This window comes from Schistocerca gregaria, chromosome 1 (assembly GCF_023897955.1).
Source record: "Schistocerca gregaria isolate iqSchGreg1 chromosome 1, iqSchGreg1.2, whole genome shotgun sequence".
Classification (NCBI taxonomy): Eukaryota; Metazoa; Arthropoda; class Insecta; order Orthoptera; family Acrididae; genus Schistocerca; species Schistocerca gregaria.
In genome coordinates this window covers 409,445,966-409,469,801 of record NC_064920.1, presented here as the reverse complement: position 1 = coordinate 409,469,801, position 23,836 = coordinate 409,445,966, and the positions used below count along the sequence as shown (strand labels likewise).

The 23,836-nt window shown below is 37.0% G+C and overlaps 1 protein-coding gene across 3 annotated transcripts in view; it reads left to right on the top strand.

The window, feature by feature from the left end:
- The window catches only part of LOC126349682 (unconventional myosin IC), a 397,905-nt gene that overhangs the window by 302,917 nt on the left and 71,152 nt on the right, over window positions 1-23,836 (top strand). For all 3 annotated transcript variants that reach the window (XM_050002452.1, XM_050002450.1, XM_050002453.1), the window contains 4 exons: window positions 7,879-8,029; window positions 13,774-13,889; window positions 19,328-19,398; window positions 23,386-23,591. In XM_050002452.1, the coding sequence (XP_049858409.1) occupies window positions 7,904-8,029; window positions 13,774-13,889; window positions 19,328-19,398; window positions 23,386-23,591 (519 nt within the window). In that variant the 5' untranslated portion in view covers window positions 7,879-7,903. The remainder of the gene's footprint in view (window positions 1-7,878; window positions 8,030-13,773; window positions 13,890-19,327; window positions 19,399-23,385; window positions 23,592-23,836) is intronic.

Genomic DNA, 23,836 nt, shown 5'->3' with positions numbered 1-23,836 from the left:
GGCCTAACGGTGTGCGGGACCGTAGCCCAGCTTCATGGAGACGGTTGCGAATAGTCCTCGCCGATACCCCAGGAGCAACAGTGTCCCTAATTTGCTGGGAAGTGGCGGTGCTGTCCCCTACGGCACTGCGTAGGATCCTACGGTCTTGGCGTGCGTCGCTGCGGTCCGGTCCCAGGTCGACGGGCACGTGCACCTTCCGCCGACCACTGGCGACAACATCGATGTACTGTGGAGACCTCACGCCCCACGTGTTGAGCAATTCGGCGGTACCTCCACCCGGCCTCCCGCATGCCCACTATATGCCCTCGCTCAAAGTCCGTCAACTGCACATACGGTTCACGTCCACGCTGTCGCGGCATGCTACCAGTGTTAAAGACTGCGATGGAGCTCCGTATGCCACGGCAAACTGGCTGACACTGACGGCGGCGGTGCACAAATGCTGCGCAGCTAGCGCCATTCGACGGCCAACACCGCGGTTCCTGGTGTGTCCGCTGTGCCGTGCGTGTGATCATTGCTTGTACAGCCCTCTCTCAGTGTCCGGAGCAAGTATGGTGGGTCTGACACACCGCTGTCAATGTGTTCTTTTTTCCACTTCCAGGAGTGTATATTGATACTTCGTAAATTATGTTCTGTCATGTTGTTTATGTAAGTGAGATAAGTAAAAATGACCATTTGTGCCGAAATAGTCTCGCGTATTTGGCGTATGTTACAACTGCTGCAATACTAGAAACGCCTCTTTCGTTATATCTAGCAGACAGTGACAAAATAGACGGAATCCATAAGCCACGCCAGTCTTTGGTACTATTCGTATTAACAGATTTTTCAGTATTAGACAACGACATTTTGATTTTTCATATAGCAAAACGTTTGACGAACTTTGATGAGGTAATGGGTTCTTTCGCAGAAAGGAAAACACGCCGTGTAGAGCTGTAGCAAGACTAGAGAGAGGAAAAAAGAATGCTAGGGACTAAAAATCGAAGAAATGTGTACTGTCTTGCTTGTCTGTTGTCTTTACTGGTTTGAAGTTTCCTATACTCAGTTTTATGTCACCCCGAAGAGTGAGTTAGTAGCTAACAGGTAATAAAGAGTGCAAATAGTCTAAAGAATTCTCTTTCTCCCTGTGACAAATAATCCCACCTAGTATTAGTTGTGAGATTTTTAAGGGCGGGTAGGATGTCAAACCGGCCGCCTGGGAACAGGAGAGGCACCACAGGACATTTTAATTTCCACAGTTCTGAATGTGGGTTTGTTGGTTTCCATTAAAAACTATAGGTTTGAATTACACAGAGCGAACATGTTTGATATATCAAACTCTTTACAAAAAAGAAGTGCGCTACAAAGTGAACATATCTTTAAAAAACAATTTTTCGAAATGTTTGACGTCATACCTCATACGCACGGGAAGGAGGGGGGCACCACTATAAAGTTTTTGCCCCGGTTCGGAAATATCGTAGATCCGGGACTGTTCACTGTCTTCTCTCCTGACGGTGCAAAGTTGCATTTTTTCCACGGAGGTGAATAGATGTCTAACCATTCCATACATGCTCTTTGTTGCAAGTGTGAAATAACTGACCTGGAGTAAAGCTCAAAAAAGTTCAGTGAGGCCATAAACCAATCGCTTATGTGTGCAGATAAGGATGATCGCGGAAGCCAGCGTGAGCACAGTTCCCTATACTGGACACGATCTCGCACGATGGAATGGTCACTGCCTTCCGAGATGCGCATCTGCTGGGCAATGCCCGCAGTTGCTGGGAATCAGTTCCTCAATAGCTTGGACGTTGTCGTCTGTGGTCAGTGGCCTTCCTACCCGATCAGAATCACCCACGCTTGTGGGACCTTGGCCAGATTTTTGGTACCATTTCACTACGGCTGGTCCATATACTGCCATAATTTCACAGTGAATCTGTATGCAATTTATATGTTTTTCCCACAGGAATCGTACTGTCTCGTACTGTCTCTCTGAATTAAGTCTCCAGTTGCCGCGCCATTTCGAGCGCACACTATGATGCAACTGTTATCCTTATAGCAACTGAATTGTGCTTGCAGGAAACCCAAAACATGTAACACTCTTCTGACAGTGCAACATTCCGGTTGTGTGGTGTATGTAACTTACTACTTGGAGTCTCCTCTTGAATAGGTCGCTAAGAGAGGCTGGTTAGGGATCAACCAAAGACTTTGATCTAATATATCATGAAATTCTTCTAAGAAAGAGGGCTGAAAAACAAGTAGCTGAAACCCTGCTTAGAAAATCCCTCTCAGATAACAGAGATCAGACATATGGCAAAAACGAACTTCAAGCCTATCACTCAAAACCTTTCTCATTAATCCATGGTGTACCAATTTTAGGTACCTTCATCTTCTTTGTTTTCATAAATGACTTCCCTCAACATGCTCGACACTCTGAACCAGTTCTGTTTGCAGATGACACCAATGTATTGATTGTAGGTGAAAATGAAAAAGCTCCTAGTCTGTATGCGAAAGTCACAAATGAAAAGATTCTAGAGTGGTAAACCGGTCACAATACACATCTGCACACAGCAAAATAAAATCCATTAAAACCAAATACATCTATGGGAAACCAAAAAGTTAACAGTGTCACCGAAACAAAATTTCTTGGTGTTAACTTACAAGGCATCATAAATGTGAATCCCACATCATATCCCTAAATTCAAAACTATCCAAAACGACCTTTGCAGTGAGAACTGTATAGAAAACAAGTGCTGAAACAGTTAGAGCAGTGTATTACACTCGCATAAGTTCCCCATTATGATCGTTATGAATGTAATAAAGAGCATGCTAAAAAAGGAAAACATATTTATTCAAAATAAATCTGTACCTGAATACCAAACAAAATCAAGTAGTGACATACACAGAAATCATAGTTCTACTACCGTGTACAAGAAACTTATAGATCACTCAGGTTCACAATTATTTAATAGGCTGCCAAGTCACTTAAAGGCCATTAACAAAATACATACCAGTATCTTTAAAAAATTCGTAACTTTGTATCTTAAGGAAAACTGTTTTTACTCAGTATCACAGCATCTAAACTGAATTTGTAAATATACTGCACATGTGATGCCAAGAAGCTCTCTCCTGGAAAATATGTACATACAAGTGGTGTAGAATGGGACTGCAAAAAGGCCAAATTGCATTAAATGTACTATATTGCACTGTATTATATTAAACATATCCCATTTAGCAAAAGAAAATTATGTGAAATGTCCATGTAAAGAATTCTGTGTGTTGTAAAGTATGCTTGTACATACCTCACAAAAAGTGACCTTAGCAAATACTATTCAGTGTAACAGTGTTTTAACTAAGGAAACTTTGTCCAACATCCTGGGTATAATACATGCACGTCATAGATTTCAGGACATAAATAACATAAAATAAATAAATAAACCACCTCATTAGATCATTAAGACAACACCACCACCATGCTTGTCAAACACAAGAAAAAGTATTCCACCACGACCTTGTAGCAGAAATCATTCTGTCGCTCCCCCTTAGTGCCAAAAGTAAACCAGTCGGGACTGCTGGATTAGGATTTGTAACTCGATATTCACACATACAGTCCAGTATCTCAACCACTACACAATCTGACCTGGCATATCTACAGCAAACAGTGGGAATTATCTTTTTTTTTTTTTTATGGAGCCATGGTATTTTTAACACCAGTCAAAAGGTTTTTTTCTGTAAAGAAAGTTAGTATGTTTGAGACCAGTACAAGAAACTGTTTGGTAAAAGTATGCTGATTATAGGTATTTTTTGCGAGTGTTTAGTCAGGCCGCCCAGAAGCTTATTCCACCTTCTGTCAAGAGCGGCATAAACACCACGTATCACTTGCCATAGTTCTCATGGTGAAAGGTGTAAGTGGATGTCATCCCAGTGATAATGAAGCTGTGAAAATGTATTGGATTAATGTAATGAACCACCGGTCAGTGTTTGTCCAAAAGAAGATAAATTATCAGTATCTTTAATGTGCAGAAATTATTTGAGGTGAGAAACGTAGAAACTTAATCTTTTGTAGTACAAGCAGTTTCCCTAAATCACCACCAAGTGAGGAGGCACAGTTGTAAAACTCTAGACTTGCTTTCAGCAGTACAGAAGTTAAATCCCTGTCTGGTCATCCATATTTAGGTTGCCATGATTTCTCTATATTTCTTAAGGCAAATGATGGGTTGTATCTTTTGAAAGGAAACTCATCTTTTATCAGTGTTTATGTATCTCATAAAAATCCATCAGAATGGTTCATATTTGATTAGAATTAATGCCAAGACACTCATAGGATGATCCATCTGAACTTTCAACTGCTGTTCATGTATTGGGGTAGAATTTTTTGAACCTTGAAAGTGGATTGTGTATCTCTTTCATATCATTGAAATACGAGTATCATCATATTAGTATCCTCAAAAGGTCTTTTGTACTCCTTGTAGTGACTCTGCTGTGCACTTCACTGATTTGGTGGATTGCAACAGGAATGTGTGCATGCAAATCTGTAGTAAAGCATCCATTTCCAAATGCAGTTCTGTGGGTCATCCTACCTCGCACTTCAGACAATTGATTGAGAATATAAATGTATAAGCTGCACATTTGCTAGTAATAGTCTGAATTGTTACAACCTTCTTAAATAATGATGTTTCCTAATTATAACAATTTCATAGTGTTGGAGCAATTGCAGTGTTAGTTCGACTTCTCACCCTTGAGAGACCAGAAAAATGGGACAAAGTTGCATATTCAGTGATACATTTATAGAGGGTGTGCGAGAATTAGGAATGAATGTTAAAGTGCTGTAGAACAAAATTTATTGAAAATGTAATGTTTTTTACAAACACATTAAGTAACGTTTCCCATTTAAGGGTGAAAAACTATATCCTTCATATGAAAACCCAAGGCCACGTGGCAACAAGCAAGCATTCATTTAAGTTCTCGATGATACGTTCACAAACATCTGGTGAGATTGTATTAATGACCCTTTTAATTTCATCCTCCAATTGGTGTATTGTTTGTGGTTTGTTCACGTACACTTTTTATTTCACAAATCCTTACACAGAAAATGTCACAAGGTGTAAGATCACATGATCTGGCAGGCCGTTCCCGATTGCCACAGAAAGAGAATTTTTTGAGGAAACTTTTCATTCAGGACAGCAATTGTTTCACGGGATTTGTGACATGCTACACCTTCTTGTTGAAACCAAAAATTGTTATTTCCATCAATAAGAGGGGGAAAGCCAATCAGAAAGCATATTTTGGTAAAGACTGTTGTTCACAGTAACGGCAGCTCCCTTATCATTTTCAAAAAAGGATGGGCCGATCACTCCTGCCCAGAACCCACACCGCACATTCATATGTTGAGGATGCATCTCATCTTCCTCAGTAACTTACGGATTTTCGTTATCCCAAATTCTGCCACTCTGCTTATTAACGTACCCAATGAGGTGGAAGTGCACCTCAGCTGAGGAAATTACTTTTTTGTGAAGTTCTCATTCTCTGCTTGTCAAGTCAAGACCCATTGAGCAAACCAATGTCTCTTTCCATGATATGCAGGCTTCAGCTATTGTGTAAGTTGAATCTTGGACGCATGACTTTTCAGATCTTTTGAAAGGATTTCATGCACTGCACTTGGAGATAAATTCAATTGTGATCTGATTTTCTAGCACACAGTCACGCATGGCAGCAATGTGGTTTTCCTGTTTTCTTAATGTTTGAAACAGAACCCATGGTCTCAAAACTTCCAGATCAACTTCCAAACTCATGAGTCTATTGGAGCAGCATTATGTCTGAGTGTCATATGCAATTCACAAATGGTTGCTGTGGGACTTCCACTGTATTAGTAATAAATTTCTATCTCTTTGATACACTGCTGAGTTGTCATCTGCTCCATGACAAAAACAACACACAGGCTATCAGGCCACTAGTGGGGAGGATCACAGATTGCATAAGATGAAAAAATCACGGTTGCCAACTGTCATTTGACAAAATGGCACAAAATTCTAATTCATCCTGGACACCCAATCCCTGGAGAAGAAATAAAAACTTCGAGGTTCGCCGATGACATTGTAATTCTGTCAGAGACAGCAAAGGACTTGGAAGAGCAGTTGAATGGAATTGACAGTGTCTTGAAAGAAGGATATAAGATGAACATCAACAAAAGCAAAATGAGGATAATGGAATGTAGTTGAATTAAGTTTAGCTTAGGAAATGAGACACTTAAAGCATTAGAGGAGTTTTGCTATTTGGGGAGGAAAATAACGGATGATGGTCGAAGTAGAGAGGATATAAAATATAGACTGGCAATGGCAAGGAAAGCGTTTCTGAAGAAGAGAAATTTGTTAACATCGAGTATAGATTTAAGTGTCAGGAAGTCGTTTCTGAAAGTATTTGTATGGAGTGTAGCCATGTATGGAAGTGAAACATGGACGATAAATAGTTTAGACAAGAAGAGAATAGAAGCTTTCGAAATGTGGTGCTGCAGAAGAATGCTGAAGATTAGATGGGTAAATTACATAACTAATGAGGAAATATTGAATAGGATTGGGGAGAAGAGAAGTTTGTGGCACAACTTGACCAGAAGAAGGGATCAGTTGGTAGGACATGTTCTGAGGCATCAAGGGATCACCAATTTAGTATTGGAGGGCAGTGTGGAGGGTAAAAATTGTAGAGGGAGACCAATAGATGACTACACTAAGCAGATTCAGAAGGATGTACGTTGCAGTAGGTACTGGGATATGAAGCAGCTTGCACAGGATAGAGTAGCATGGAAGGCTGCATCAAACCAGTCTCAAGACTGAAGACCACAACAACAACAACAACCACCCATTATTTACATGAATTCTGATTCAGATTTCCATTGAGTTCTCTTTCACCAAGCAAATGGCTGTCACAAGCCCTTATTTTCACTTTCCAAATAAAAGTTGTTTTGCCTTAATCCAAAATTGAAAGATAAGTGACTTTAGTTTTTCTAAGACAAGGACAGTGGATGTTTCTTTTATCTCAAAGTCTATCTTCTTAGAAATCTGTTTGTGCATGGTGGAAACATTTGAGACCGTGTTCAAGAATCTGTGCAGAAAGAAAGCTTAACAAGTTTAAACAGAGCCATAGGTGGGGGATTGGGAGGGGGGGGGGGGGGGAAGGTCTGAATGTAGAGACTGAAAGATTTTTGTTTTTGTAAGGAATCTGGATCTGTTCAATGGCTGTCCATAACACTTAGTTGGATGTCAATTTTATTCTGAAACAAAGATGATCATGTGTAATTTGACATTGTTATCTGTAACCATCACAAACTTTAAAAAAAGTTAGTTGTTGATGGTTTTACTCACAACACACTTTTTAGAGAGATGTTGGTGTGTAAGTTTTAGCTGAAAAATTTAAAACATTTATGGGATCTATTAGAGGAACTCATTAAAGTATAACTTTTTATTCAAAATTTTAAAATACAAAGCGCCTGACTAGATTACTGTATTTTCAAAACGCATTTTTGGTCTTGCGACGGTTAAGATATGAACTTTAGAGTCCATGTTCACTGGACTTTCATTTCTTGTTTTGGTCCATACTACTATCTCCCAAATCATGGAAAGCAAGAAACTTGCAGTAGAAGACATTTGTTTCACAGTATCAGTGGTGAAGTAGAGCTCATAGCTCTTAGGATATGCATTTCAAGGCCTGTGTTTTACTTGACTTTTTTGCTTTGAATGATTGTTCCCGTCGTATCCATGAATATTGACCATTCCTCCAAGGACAACCTGTATTTGTGATAAATAGCTTAAGCTCAGTTTTAAAAAATATATATGCACAAGTTTTGGATGTCCAAGCTTTGTATTGTGTGAAAAATATCAAATAAACTCACTAATCATGTTTCTTTCTTTTCCTTTCTAGTGAGCAGGATTCAAGAGGAAGGACAATGGATCGCGATCTGCATAGGAGGGACAGAGTGGGAGTACAGGACTTTGTCCTTTTGGAGGACTATCAGAGTGAATCTGCTTTTGTAGAAAATCTGCGTAAGCGATTCAAAGAAGACATTATATATGTAAGCAGCATCATATGTGTCTCATAATTGGAAATTAATTGCAAGGAAATTAGATAAATTATAGTATAGAGGCTGTAAACAAACATGATAGTTGACAGATAGCAGAAAGCAGTCTTTCTTAACCCTATTTATTTTGCCTTGTGAAATAACAATGATCTCAAACTGCCAGTTTCCTTTAATTTTCTGTATACAGGGTGTCAAAAAACTATTTGTTCAAATTTTTACAGGAGGTAGAGAACATAAAAAAGAATGTATTTCAATAAGGAACATACTGTCTCTGAAATAGTGGTGCTGATGTAAGAAAATGTCAGTGTTGCCGACTGGCAATGTGTACTGACTTTCAAAGCTACTTACTCTGTTTACGGAACATGTGTTGCCAGAACTGCAGGAGTATCTATATCTGAATGTTAGTCAAAGGATGTACTTCCAGCATGAAGGAGCACTGTCGCAGTCCGGCATTCCTGTGAGCAATAATCAGAGAGCCACCTTTGGGAATCGATGTATCAGCTGAGGTAATCCTATGACCTGACCACGCAGGTCACCTGACCTCACGTGTGAGGATTTCATCCTCTGGTAGCATATGAAGCAGCTTGTGTATGAAACATTTGTGAAAATGGAATAAGTCCTTGGTGCTAGAATTGCTGTCACTGTTGGTACCATTGCAGATACACCAGGAATCTTCGGACATGACAAGCAATGACCTGATGACGTATTGCATGCAGACCAGTGGTCGTGCATTTGAGTAGTTCCTGTGAATGCCACTGCTGTAATTCACATACTAAACTATCTTCTGTGCAAAGAGTCCCTAACATCAGAAATTGCTGTCAGGGACCATATGTACCATAACTAAATAAGTGTATTTTGATGTTCTCTACCTCCTGTATTGATCTGAACGAATAGTTTCAGATCATCCTGAATGCTTTTCACACAGTTCAAGCTGACACTTGGCTTGATGGGTGATAGGGGTGGTCATAAAGTATTCTGCCATTTATGGTAGAGTATTAGCTGGACTGTGCGAATGCTACTTCTTTGGTAATATGCACAACTGCAACAGCTAAAATAAGCTGATTACTGACCTACTCGTGTGGAATATGCTGTTTCTGGCTATCATTTGGGGCAATGACAATAGTAAGCTGTTGCCCACCACCAAGTGCATCTGATGATGACTATCACAGAAAGTCACTTGAGTTATTGTTAACAGTAATGCTTGTGCTGTTGACTGACAATGTACAAACAATAATATTTTGCAGTTGTTGTTTTTCCAGCTAACACTGAATAAAAGTACGGTAAAAATTCATTGTTTTTGATACAGTATGACACATGACACGAAGGGCATTGGAGTGTTTGTGTACTCTCATTGAACTTAAATACATATTTCTCGGAATGGAAGGTCATCAACTCTCATAGAACAAAGAGGCACGTTGGGTAGCCTAATAAACTTACACTAGTGAGCAAATAACACTTTCAGAGAAACATTCGCAACTGAGCATTACAGCATAGATTGAAACTGGTCATCATCTAAGCATTGCAAAAATAATAATAATAATAATAATAATAATAAAGAAAAGCTTACAACTGAAACGGTATTTTCAGGGTCTACCACATTTGAGAGATTTGGAATTAAAATTCTCTCTATCCATAGTCATTTAAGTTTTCTAAATCATTGACAAGAATGAATATGGTGACAATTCTTTAAACAAAGTCATAGTCAGTTTCCTTCCCCATTTTCATGTAGTCGAACTTGTGGTCAATCAGTAAAAGTGTTGACATCAGAGTTAAATTATTATTATTATTATTATTATTATTATTTTGTGTGTGTGTGTGTGTGTGTGTGTGTGTGTGTGTGTGTGTGTGTGTGTGCTGTCAGAAACTCACTGTGTCATCTTTACAATGAGTAGCAATCTGTCCTTTTCGTAGACTTTCCATTGTTTAATGAGGACAACATCAATTGTAGGAAAACTTATTTATTTATTTATTCATCCATAGACCATTCAGGTGAACAGTATCGGACATGAGAATTAAGGAAGTAAATAGTCTCTTCCATGGTATTGCAAAGTATATTGAAGGAATAGGATAGTAGCTGAACAGGAAGGGAAGATTAGAGCACTTCAGGCTGAACTGGATAGTGTTAGGGAGGAACTGGTGAGGTTAAGAGGGGAGAAGGGTGAAGGCAGGGGGAAGTGGTAGCAAGGAATAGGGGCCACAGAGAGGCAACAGTATCTGAGAATTTCGTCATTGGCACAAACAAAAGATTTGCCCTGCTACCTCAGTTAACTAAGGAAGAGGCTTAGGTAGGCATAAGTGTAGTTAATACTCGACAGACTTTCACCACAAAAGCAACTGTTTCAAAAAAAAAGTAGAAAGTAGGACGAAAGTTCTGTTAGGTAGTAGCCATGGAAGAGGTGTGGGCCAGATCTTGCAGGGAAAATTAGGTGACAGTTACCAGGTCACGAGGTTTTCCAAGTCCAGTTCATGTCTTAGCCAACTGATAAAGGTTTTTACAAAGCAGAATCATGTTGTGGTAGTGGATGGAGTAGGAAACAGTATTGAAAGGGATCAGACATATAATATTGAATGTGACCTGGTGAAAATAGCATCTGCAGCGAACCATAAAGATGTTGGCTTGGTTCCTGCTTCATATGATTGGCCCCAATTGAATGGCTCCGTCAGGAGGGTCAATATGGAGCTAGATCAGCTGCTTCGGCTGGCTATTTTGTCAGGCATAGGTTTGGTTCCTGCTGGAAGTATTGGTAGGTGGGACTTCACAAGGCATGGCCTGCATCTCAATAGGAAAGGGAAAGATAAATTGGCTGGGATGACAGCAAAATCTTTAGGGAGCCGGGGCATTGAAACTCACAGGAGTATCTCATTTTTAGGCTAAGATCAATGTCCAATGAGACAACATGGAATGAAATTAAGTTTTGTGAGAAGTTAAGACAGGCAGGTACTAGAGATGTGAAAGTATCACAAGATGGGGGACCTAATGATAATTCAAAATTTAACCTATTTTATACCTTTGTGAGTGTATTTGAAAACAATGAAACATTGTTGTAAGAAACCATCTGAAAAGCCATGGCTAATTAAAGGCAGAAAAATATCTTCTAAATGGAAATGGGAAGTGTCTCTTATAGCTAGAAGGAGTAATGATCCAGAAGCAATCAAACATTATAAAAACTACTGCACTGTATGTGCATTGGTCTGAGTTAGCACCTGTGATAATAAAATTAAAACAATTTGGAATATGGTTAAAATGGAAACAGGGCAACCAAGCACACAGGAAGACATTATTTCTTTCAAACTCAATGAAGAGTTTGTTGACACAAAGTGAGAAGTAAAAAATATTTTAATAATAATTTTTTAAGTGCTGTAGAGAAAATAGGATCCAGCTGTTCATTAGAAAATGCAAGGCTGTATGTGGAAGAGGCAATACCAATGCAATTTGATGAAATTGATATTCTACCTGTCTCACCTACCGAAATTAGGAAAATAATAAATGCACTCAAAAATAAAAGCTCTCGTGAAATTGATGGCATTCTCCCAACACATCAGAAGGATTCTCAGTTGCCTATGCAGTAGCTCACTGAAACAGGGCATTTTTGCAGATAGACTTAAATATGCTATTGTTAAACCATGTCATAAAAAGGTGATAGGTATGATGCTGACAACTACAACACAGTCTTACTACTGACAGCTTTATCGAAAGTTTTTCTAAAAGTAATGTATTCAGGAGTAGAGTAACTTCACATATTTGTAAAAATGAATTACTAACATAGTGTCAATTTGGTTTTCAGAAAGGCATTTTCAACAAAAAATACTATATATCCTTTCGCTGATGAATTATTAAATTCTGTGAATAACTGAACATCACCCATTCGGATATGTTTAATCTCTCAAAGGCTTTTGACTGTGAGAATTGTGAAATTCTTCTAAATAAACTTAAGTACTGTGGTATGAGTGACACAGTGCACAAATGGTTTCATTTGTATTTAACTAGAAGAATGCCGAAGGTTGAAATTGACATCACAGATAGTCTGCAAAAATCATGTGAGTCCTCTAACTAGGGAAGTATCAAGAATGGTGTCCCACAGGGTTCAGCCTTGGGTTTCTTATTGTTATGACTTGCCACACAATATCTGTGAAGATGCAGAGCTATTATAAATAATGTCTTTCAGAAAACAATTAAGTGGTTCTCTGCAAATGAACTCTTACAAAATTTTGAGAAAACACAGAATATACAATGCTGCACAGTAAATTGTGTAACACAATTGATAAATATAGACTTTGAACAGAAGTCTGTTAAACTTCCTGACAGATTAAAACTGGGTGCTGGATCAAGACTCAAACTTAGGACCTTTTCTTTTTGTGTGCAAGTGCTTGGCATAGCACTTGCCCATGAAAGGCAAAGGTCCCAAGTTCGAGTATCGGCCCGGCACACAGTTTTAATCTGCCAGAAAGTTTCATATCAGTGCACACTCCGGTGCAGAGTGAGAATTTCATTCAGAAGTCTGTTGCTAAGGCAAAATATTAAAAGTTTCTGGGTGTATGCACTGATGAAAAAATGAATTGGAAGGAAGACATTGATGATCTGCTGAAACATTTAGTTCAGCTACTTTTGTTACTAGGGTTATTTGCAAATTTTGGTGATAAACATATCAGCAAATTAACCAACTATGCCTATTTTCATTTACTGCTTTCATTTGACGACATATTTTGGCGTAATTCATCATTAAGAGAAAGTGTATAATCAGAATAACAGCTGGATCCCACCCGAGATCATACTGCAGACATTTATTTAAGGAACTTGGCATATGAACAGTACCTTCGCACTACATATATTCATTTATGAAATTTGTTATTAACAACCCATTCAAATTCAAAAGTAACAGCAAATCACTAAAGGATGATATTCACTCTTCTGGGTTAAATCTGACTTTGATACAGAACGGGGTGAGTTATGCCGGCACAAAAATCTTTGGTTGCCTACCAAATAGCACTGAAAGTCTGACAGATAGCCAATCAGCATTTGAAAACAAATTAAAAGAATTTCTGAGTGACAACTCCATCTCTTAATGGATGAATTGTTAGATATGAAGTTGGGGGGGGGGGGGGGGGGGGAATTATATTGCATAAAGAAAAGTTATGTTAAGTCAATACATTCCACATCATTACAAAAGTCGTGTTCCTGATCTTAGGAACAAGTATTAATGTAATGTAGTGTATGTCATATAAATTACAGACATAATATATTTTTATATGAAATATTAACAAAGTATGACATGAGTAGGTGAGGATGGGGCTGGAAGTTGGCCATTGCTTAATAAAAAGGAACCATCCTAGCATTCGCCTAAAACAGTTTGCACTTTTTATTAGTTGGTGTTCAACCACCATGGTGTATTCAATAAAGATCAAACACAGAAAAAGCATATAATTTCAACTAACAGTATTGTGTTGCTGGATGCACACTCTGTTTCACTGGTATTGACTTGACTGTGTTTGCCATCTCTCGTTTGTTTCTACTACTCTATCAGCTGCTGTCACCCCACATCTCTTCATATTCATTTGTAAAGAAGAGTCTTTTTCTTTGAAATGTTTTGTGCATTCACATAATGAAGATTACATTTTGCATATTATATGATTACAATAATGTTTAGTCTACTCGCAGAAGACAGGAAGTAACTTTAAAGTATGTAGTTGGCAATGCATTTCTAATATGTTATGGAGTTCCTTTCTTTGTATTCTTTCAGACATACATTGGAACTGTGTTGATATCAGTCAACCCATATAAAAATTTGCGAATTTACACTACTGAAGCAGTTAAACAATATAGAGGTCTACATTTTTATGAAGCATCACCACACATGTGAGTAGAATTTAATTCTGTTTTCCATACTTGTATTTAATGTATCTCATGTGTACATGTAAACTTCTCATTGTTCTGCATTGTTAATGTCTCTTTGGAAGTATCTTGATTTATTTACTTTCAGCAAATTTGTTCACTTTAAAACACAATTATGTTCTATCTATAATGTTTTTATATATAGCACTGGCAGTATACTAGTTGAGAAAAATTCTTAAAAATACTTCTCCTAAAGAGTTGTTCCATGTCATTGAAATACATATGGCTCAAGGTAGTGTTGAATCGGAATTCAGCCCATTGTTTACTTGAATTTAGACGTGCATTGAAAGTTGCTTTTTGATATTGTGTAACTACATTATGCAACTATGATGCTTAAAACATTAGTATGACGTTTACTTTATATATCCATTCACTAAAATCATAGTCATATGGCGTTTACTTTATATAACCATTCACTAAAATCATATTCAAATGTGAGAACACAAAGTATAACATTGTGTTGTGATGCATAAAATTTTGCTGGTATGTGTCTGCTATTTTCAGTTGCATACTCAATTAATTAAACATAACCATTAAAGATGAAAAATCCCTGTATTTAATACTATGTGAGTCATCTACAGATATTTCATATTACACTTTATGAATTTCATCTAAGAATGGAACGCTACAGTCTCAGAAATTCAATTGAGGATGATACTTTGTTAATAATATACCTTAAGGGTGTCCACCCACAATAGCTGTAAAGCACACTAGCCAGAAGATTCCGAGAACAAGGACTCTATAAAGTTTCATGCACAGCTCATGTGCTGGTTCATTTATACATTATGGCAGCACTATGAAATGGCTGCACCTGTAGTGGACTCATTTGCTACGCAGGCAATCTGTGTTCAGTCGTACCTTCAGGTAACTTTTTATTTTGCTTTTTGTTTTAACAATTATAACAACTTTTAAATAAAGTTAATTACCTAAAATATTATCTGTTAAATGACAAAGTATTTTATTTTGTCTATGAAATGACTGTTAGAGCTAATTAGCATAAAATGTGTATTACAATTAGTATTTTGTTTTTATAAAGTTGAATAATTTCATATGCATAGAATGGAAGAAAATTAAAGCTTTAATTACCTCTCTAACTATTGCTTTGGGTAGGGTTTTATTTATATAAAAAATTTACAGTGTTGTTTTTTTATTTGTCAGTTTCGTATTTTCCATACAAGATCAGAATCATGCACAATTTATCAAGGATGATTGGTTACACAAGCAGTCATTTATTAAAAGATCTGTTGGGAAACATATTCTGTTAATATTCATGAAAATTTTTCATACATCAGAAAGCATGGAACTGTATGAGGCATACTGGATGATGATTGATGATGTTGCACTATTAATTGTATTTTTATACGGTATTCACGGGAATTTCTTATTGTATTATTTTCAATCACATAAGTGCAATTTTCAACATGCTTTATTAAATTGTTTGCCTGTCTTTAAAAATAGTTGTCACAAGATTGAAGAGGAGTAGTGCATGTTGGAGGGATCACTTTAAATGTACATGTTGATGATTTTTCATCACCCTGAATCATTTCATCATATAACTCATGCTTTTCTTGTCCACCCCTACCACAGTGAAAGTCAAGATTGAACTGCCATATTAGTTAAAGATTATGGAGGTGTAAGGATGGGGCAAATGTGTATATATGCTGTAGCAGGTAAGGACCACTGCTTGATTAATTCCATGAGGGTCCCGAGTCTTATTAATCATCTGTCTGTGTGTATGTACGATAGGGCAAGATGTACACTCTACTCTTCCATGTAGAAAACAATTCTTCAAATTTACTATAAATGTTTTTAACCTCTCCACAGCTTATAATATTATTGGATATGTAATAACATTTTAATGACAATAGTAACAGTCATTTCATAAATAAAATAAAATTCTTTGAGATGTAATTGATAATATTTTATGCCATTAATGTTATCTAAAAGTTGTTATAATTTTTAAAACAATTAACAAAATAATAAAGAGTTACCTGAATGTAGGCTCAAACCTGGATCACCTGTGTGGCAAGCGAGTGCACTAGAGGTGCAGCCATTTCACGGTTCTGCCACAGCATATAAATTGATGTGTATACGAAGTGCATACCAAACTTCGGAGCTGTTTTCCTCAGAATATTTTGGCTAATTCGCTTTAAATCACTAACCTGCAAACAGAATTTATAAGACAATAACCCTCGTGTTAGTTAAAAAAAAAAAAAAAAATTGTGTCATATAATATCTTGTATAGACACCTTTTATTAACCTGACACATTCCACATCATTATGAAATGTTGTATTCGTGATCTATGGAACAAGTACTAATCTAGTTGAGGGTTGTAAAAGAACACCATCCAACTCTCTCTGGATGATTAGGAGCATTAATCACAAGGAATGACATATGGGGGAGCATCATTTCTCATTATCAGCAGCAGCATTTTTTGGTCCATCATGAACCATTATATACTTCAATTCGATAAAGGATGAGTCAAATTAAACACAAACTGAATTGGAATTTTTGAATTCTGTGCTTTACAAATTGATAATTCTTCTATCGAGTATGAAAAGAGTTCAATCAGAAATTAATTAAGGTTATTTGCGAAGGAATTTTTATGACACTGATGCTTTAAATGAGTAAGAAAGCTACTGAATAATTTAACTATTGTGTGTAAAACACTTTACTGATATATTTCTGCTCTAAGCTGATATATAGTGGACATTAAAAGTGCTTCTTGTGTTTTGGACAGGGATATGTTTGTTATTTCACAATTCCCCGTGTCTGTTTAGAAGGTACTCATTTGCAGACAGGACTCAATCATATATGTAGACTTGGCAGATTACTTATTTTCAGTCAAATGAATAGTAGTGTACATTATTCCATTTTATTTTAGTTGCAAATAGCCCTGACAGATTTTTTCTGAACACTTAAGTTTTTTCCCCCTCTCTCTCCTGAAGGGACTGTGTTGTCCCAAACATATACTAAAGCAATGAAGTGAAGTATGCATGATATGTCTGAACCACTGTTGACCTGCTTGCACTTTGACATAGCTAGGGTGTATACGGCCCGGGACAACCGGGAAAAACCCAGGAATTTTTTCATCCAGGAGACAACCAGGAAAAACCCAGGATATTTTTAGAATTCTGGGAATTTTGCATTGTTTCAGTTTTCAGTTAAATTTTTGTAATTTTGACTGGTAAGATCCGATTCTCTAACAAAGCATATTACTGTATCCCACTGCTACAGAATAATACTTCAACAATAAAACATAAACGAAAATAACTTAAATTGCAAAGGAAATGCGCCATGGAAGACTGTGCAGTGCTTCATAACAACAAATTGCCTCCAATGAGCGTGAAGTGGCAACTGTTTACAATCAATTTGTTTTAGCATCTAAGTGTGGGTGAATGCGCAGTTGAGTCACTTTTGAGTAGTAGATTCTCCTACTTCTGGCTACAGGAATGTGGCTGTTGGCTGTGCAAGCAGTTGCAGCAAGCAGCTAGATGCTAACGGGAAAAGGGGGCGCCAAATTCATATTCTCGAGGAAAAAAACTTGTTTCACAAAGCGCCTAGCATCCATCGCACATTTGTCTACATTTGTCTATCGATTATTCATATGAATATAATAGAGGGAAACATTCCACGTGGGAAAATACACACACACACACACACACACACACACACACACACACACACACACACACGAATATAATAGAGGGAAACATTCCACGTGGGAAAAAATACACACACACACACACACACACACACACACACACACACACACACACACAGGCGAAAGGATGTGGGTTTTCAGGGAGAGGGTAAGGAGTCATTCCAATCACAGGAGCTGAAAGACTTGCATTAGGGGGGAAAAAAGGACAGGTATACACTCGCGCGCACACACAAAAACACACACACACACACACACACACACACACACACACACACACACACACACACACATATACAGACACAAGCAGACATTTTGAATATGGTTTGGAAGTGGGTTACGTATTATTGAGTATATAAGCGGGATAAAATTTTTTGGTAGATTACGGTAAATGGAGAAGGTGAATACAAAGTGAAACTACTTGCAAAACAGAAACTTTCAAAGTAAATATCCCTTTACTTAAGTTGGACTATGTGCAAGAATGTACCATGAATTTATTAAATCACAGAGCGTTTGACTGTCATTTAAAAATCAACTCTTTGATGAGCCATTTAGAAGAATTTCGAACACTGAAGATCAGACATTTATGGCGTTATTAAAAATTTTACTGGCACATTTGTGTGATATATCTTAAAGTGTAACACGCGCAAAAAGGATCAACAGTATATGCAAAAGCTTAGCTTCTCTTGCAGCTTGAGACCAATATTATATGTGAAAGCTTTGCTTTTCTTGTAGCTACACTATGCATATTAATTTAGATTATTAACTTCCCCTGTTTGTGTGTTAGTACTACTTAACAAGTGATGTTGCTGTTGACTGACTACACCACGTATGCTATGCGCTGAATATCCACTGTCATCAGCTGGCAAGATCACGTGACATGAGCTATGACTGGCTTACAAAAGCGCATCACAATCTCGATTTCAGTGATTTGGAAAGTAACATGCAGTGTTTGGTGGAATTCCAATGTAAACTTCCGTAATATGAAAATACGCAGTGTACATGTTGCTGCACATCAAAGATATTTCTAAAACGTCTCTTTTTTCCTGAGTTTCATTTCCTAAATTGCCGGGAAATTGTACGCCCACGTATAAAACCATAATCATTCAAAGGGTTGATAAGGGAAAATATACTGTCACCTGGGAGAAAGCGTATTTTTAACTGGGAAATCCAGGAAAAATCCGGATTTTTTTTTTCCCTTGGCCACATATAACCCTGGTAGCACATGAAAAGCAAACAAGCCCTTGAAAGCTACATTTCAAGAGCTCTTCCACATGGCACACTCATTTTTTTAAATTTTTAGCCATAGTGTTGGTTCTTTAGTTCCACTGTCAAGATTTTAAATTGTATCAAATTCTTTTCCATATTGGCTGCATTGTTCTGGTAACAGAATTACTAGCCCACAGACCTAGTAGGTATTATCTTGGTGATAGTTTCCACTAATGAGCATTTTGTGTTTAAATAGCGTATGGAAAAAAGCTGCGTTTACAAAGAACTTAAATTCTACCAAGATTAAAATTTTAAATTTACACTGTTCTTTCATACAGTTATGAAATGTTTAGGTTCGTGTGATGTGAAAATTTTCCATTGCAATAATATTTCTGTAGTCTTCTCAATCAACCAGTTGTTATAATTTGTTTCCTTTTCAGTGCTTGTCAGGAAATCATTTTTTAAACTGCTGTTTTGTTAATGTGGAAAGCTTCATACAAAAACCATAATCCAGTATTTTTATTTTTACAGATATGCCATATCAGACACTGCACTAAGATTTCTTTTGGAGGAAAACAGAGAACAATGTATTCTCATATCAGGTAGATAATTGTTTTTTATGTTTAAATGTGTTATGGAAATATAACTGAGTTGTTTCGGGATCAACAATGATAAGCCACAATGAGTAAATTTTACAGGAGAGCCACAAAGGTTAAAAAATATTCCATAAATCAGGTGATTGACATAAGAGTTATGTTTATTGTGCTTTTAGGTACTACATACATTTTCTTGTCACATGAAACAGAACACTTTAAACTATTGTATATTGTGAGAAAACAATATTAAGTTCAAGGAATAAGTATAATTTTGTGGCTTGTCATTGTTTATCACCAAAGTGTCAGTGCCAACTTTTGGCTTCACAGTTCATACTGTTCTCAGCACAATTGTATTACTAATATCAATATTATTCTTTGCTGGCTCTCCTAAATAACAATGCTCATAATTATCATCATTTAAGTAAAATTATAATCATTTTCAAATATTTGTTAATCCTGGTTAATAATTATGTCACAGTACATAACAGATTATGCCGCCATTTACATTTAGACGTTTTACTCAACTCCGGCATCTGCTGCTGCCATCGAAGGATTCCCCTTCTTAGCAGAGGAGATGGGCACCTGTCTAACAACAGGGGTTAAGTCTTCCTCCTTGTGAAATAAAAAAGAATGCAAAAATTACTAATAACGTGAATCTATGAAACTATCTGAACAATACAGAAATTTAACAGATATATAAAGGCAAACCACAATAAACTCTACAGCAGGTACCTTTGATGCCCATCACATGTATAACAGTCATTAACAGTTAATGGATTCTAGATTAATGTCCTAGGAATTTTCACATAATTCATGGTTGCATTAATTATTGTTGTTGTTGTTGTTGTTGTTGTTATTGTTGTTATTTGATAGCATATCATGTACTGCACTGTCACAATAAGCCACAGTAACATGCTATAATATAGCAGGCCACACACTTACATTTCTTTTATGGTTACATCTGATGAGATATCACATGAATTTGGCTGATAATCAGCATCTGCAATGCTGTCATTGCATGAGGATTCACTCTCAAAACAGTCTGCTTTATTGTGGGTTCCACAATGCATGCTTTCATCCAAACAATTCATGCTGTTTCCTTTGCAACGCACCCATCTTGCTGCAGCGTATGTTGCTAAAGCAGAAAAATGTTGTGCTGTGTCTTGGTGTAATACATAACAACAGGGTGTGCACTTTTATAAATTTTGACAATATAATGAAATTGGATTTACACACCAAGCTACAGCAGAAGACATAAGCATTATAATCTTTTTTATGCACGTGTTCTGCCGCTGCTTGGTGAGTAGATTTTTATCCATCCAATTACAGTATCTTTTGTAAGTTGTCTGATATTTTCAAAGAAGATATTTTTAGAGACCAGATGAATGAGAAGACATACTAGTAATCGTGAATTGTTGCATCCTAAGAATATGCTACAATAATGATGGAAAAGAAAATAATTTTATATTTTTTTAATTAGAGAGACTTCCGCAAATGAACATTTATTTAATATCCATCAGTATTAAATGATTGCATGAGGACAATGTTCAGTGTTTGCTGTTGTCTTTTAGTGGTAACGATCTACCATGTAAGTTCACTTAAATTCACATATGTAAAATCTTTAACTGGAGTTTATCAGACTTCGTTTTATTAAGTGCAGGTTTATATTCTAATCAAGAAATAGTCAATGATAGAAAGTACGAAGCACTTAGCTCATTCAGTTACTGAACTATCTGACACCCTCGTACTTAGAATGGCCAGAAAATTAAACACATACATTGAATGAAAAGCTAGAACGATGTTTAATTGTGTCTAAGAAAGTTACACGCTCCCCCGAAAGTAATAGCATTATTACTGAATGGACAATATAAGGTTTGCGGAACTTTCATCTAGTTCAGACAACAGCCAGAAGGAGGATAGTGAATTGCTTAAAAAAGCAAAATTAAGTGCATTTCCGTAAAATGTGTAACTGACTGTATCTTTGGTTTCTAATTACAAATCAATCCATTACTAATACAGATGAAAAAAAGATAATATTTTCCTTCATATATAACTACATATAGGTGTACAGATAACACTAATGTTTGATAGAGACAGTGTTCTAATCAATTGGTATAGGTGCTGTCTCTTGGGTCCTGCCCCTCCCCCACTCCCTTCACCAGTGGTTTGCCAACCTCTAGGGGATATGAAAAGTGTAAAAATCCCAATACTTCTCTATGCGTGGCTTACCACTACCTAGCACTGAGTGCCTCAGTTAATATAGTAAATATAATTATTCTTTGTATGTTATTCAGTTGAATTTGTGTGTTTCATTTGTGTGAAAATTAACGAACTATCAGTTTAATAAGTCATAGGTGCAAAATACTAACGCAAATTCTTTACAGATGAATTGAAAAACTAGTAGAAGCCGACCTCGGGGAAGATCAGTTTGGATTCCGTAGAAATGTTGGAACACGTGAGGCAATACTGACCCTACGACTTATCTTAGAAGCTAGATTAAGGAAGGGCAAACCTACATTTCTAGCATTTGTAGACTTAGAGAAAGCTTTTGACAGTGTTGACTGGAATACTCTCGTTCAAATTCTGAAGGTGGCAGGGGTAAAATACAGGGAGCGAAAGGCTATTTACAATTTGTACAGAAACCAGGTGGCAGTTATAAGAGACGAGGGGCATGAAAGGGAAGCAGTGGTTGGGAAGGGAGTAAGACAGAGTTGTAGCCTGTCCCCGATGTTACTCAATCTGTATATTGAGCAAGCAATAAAAAAAACAAAAGAAAAGTTCGAAGTAGGTATTAAAATCCATGGAGAAGAAATAAAAACTTCGAGGTTCGCCGATGACATCGTAATTCTGTCAGAGACAGCAAAGGACTTGGAAGAGCAGTTGAACGGAATGGACAGTGTCTTGAAAGGAGGATATAACATGAACATCAACAAAAGCAAAACGAGGATAATGGAATGTAGTCAAATTAAGTCGGTTGATGCTGAGGGAATTATATTAGGAAATGAGACACTTAAAGTAGTAAAAGAGTTTTGCTATTTGGGGAGGAAAATAACTGATGATGGTCGAAGTAGAGAGGATATAAAATGTAGACTGGCAATGACAAGGAAAGTGTTTATGAAGAAGAGAAATTTGTTAACATCGAGTATAGATTTAAGTGTCAGGAAGACATTTCTGAAAATATTTGTATGGAGTGTAGCCACGTATTGAAGTGAAACATGGATGATAAATAGTTTGGACAAGAAGAGAATAGAAGCTTTCGAAATGTGGTGCTACAGAAGAATGCTGAAGATTAGATGGGTAGATCACATAACTAATGAGGAAGTATTGAATAGGATTGGGGAGAAGGGAAGTTTGTGGCACAACTTGACCAGAAGAAGGGATCGGTTGGTAGGACGTGTTCTGAGGCATCAAGGGATCACCAATTTATTATTGGAGAGCAGTGTGGAGGGTAAAAATCGTAGAGGGAGACCAATAGATGACTACATTAAGCAGATTCAGAAGGATGTAGGTTGCAGTGGGTACTGGGAGATGAAGAGGCTTGCACAGGATAGAGTAGCATGGAGAGCTGCATCAAACCAGTCTCAGGACTGAAGACCACAACAACAATTTCAGACACTCTTCCTATCATCAAATTTAGGGAAATGGAGGTCACCAAGGATAGCTGTATCTTTTCTTATGGTCAAGTCCCTTAAAAAGAGTGTGTCTGAGGTTAACAAACAAAGTCGCTTTTGGTTAACATTATGTTTATTACTTCACACATACTAATGTAGGGTATGGTTAAGAAACGTATTTGGTTCTTTATTAAAAATTTTAAGGAAGTTATGTTGGTTTTATAACAGCCATTACTGTCTCATTTGATTGTAAGTAGCAATTTAGCCCTGACTGGTATAAAACCAAAATTACTGCCCTGCCATATTTTTAGGTCAGTATATCACCGACGAGCATTCTGTTTTTCAGTCTTTTAGTGGTTGTCAACATACAAATGTGTTACAGGTGAATCAGGATCAGGAAAGACTGAGGCTTCAAAAAAGGTTCTGGAATTTGTTGCTGAAACAACAGGGCATACACGTGAAGTGGACAGAGTAAAAGATAAATTGTTGCAGTCAAATCCAGTACTGGAGGCATTTGGAAATGCCAAAACTAACCGCAATGACAATTCTAGTCGATTTGGAAAATACATGGACATCGAATTTTTGGAGGTTTGTGTTTATTGTGTTTGTAATATTACACGTTACTTCTTCATAACAGTATTTTTCCTGAAACTATAATGTAGAGGTTGATTTACTATTCATCCACATATTAACTTGTGTAACACTTAACATTCCTTTTCTGTGCTTGAATATTGTGGTGTATGATTTACTGTTACTGCATGAAGGAACAGAGTGGCTTTGACACTGGATTCATATTTAGAAAGAATGAAATTAGGCTTATTCGAAAATAGATT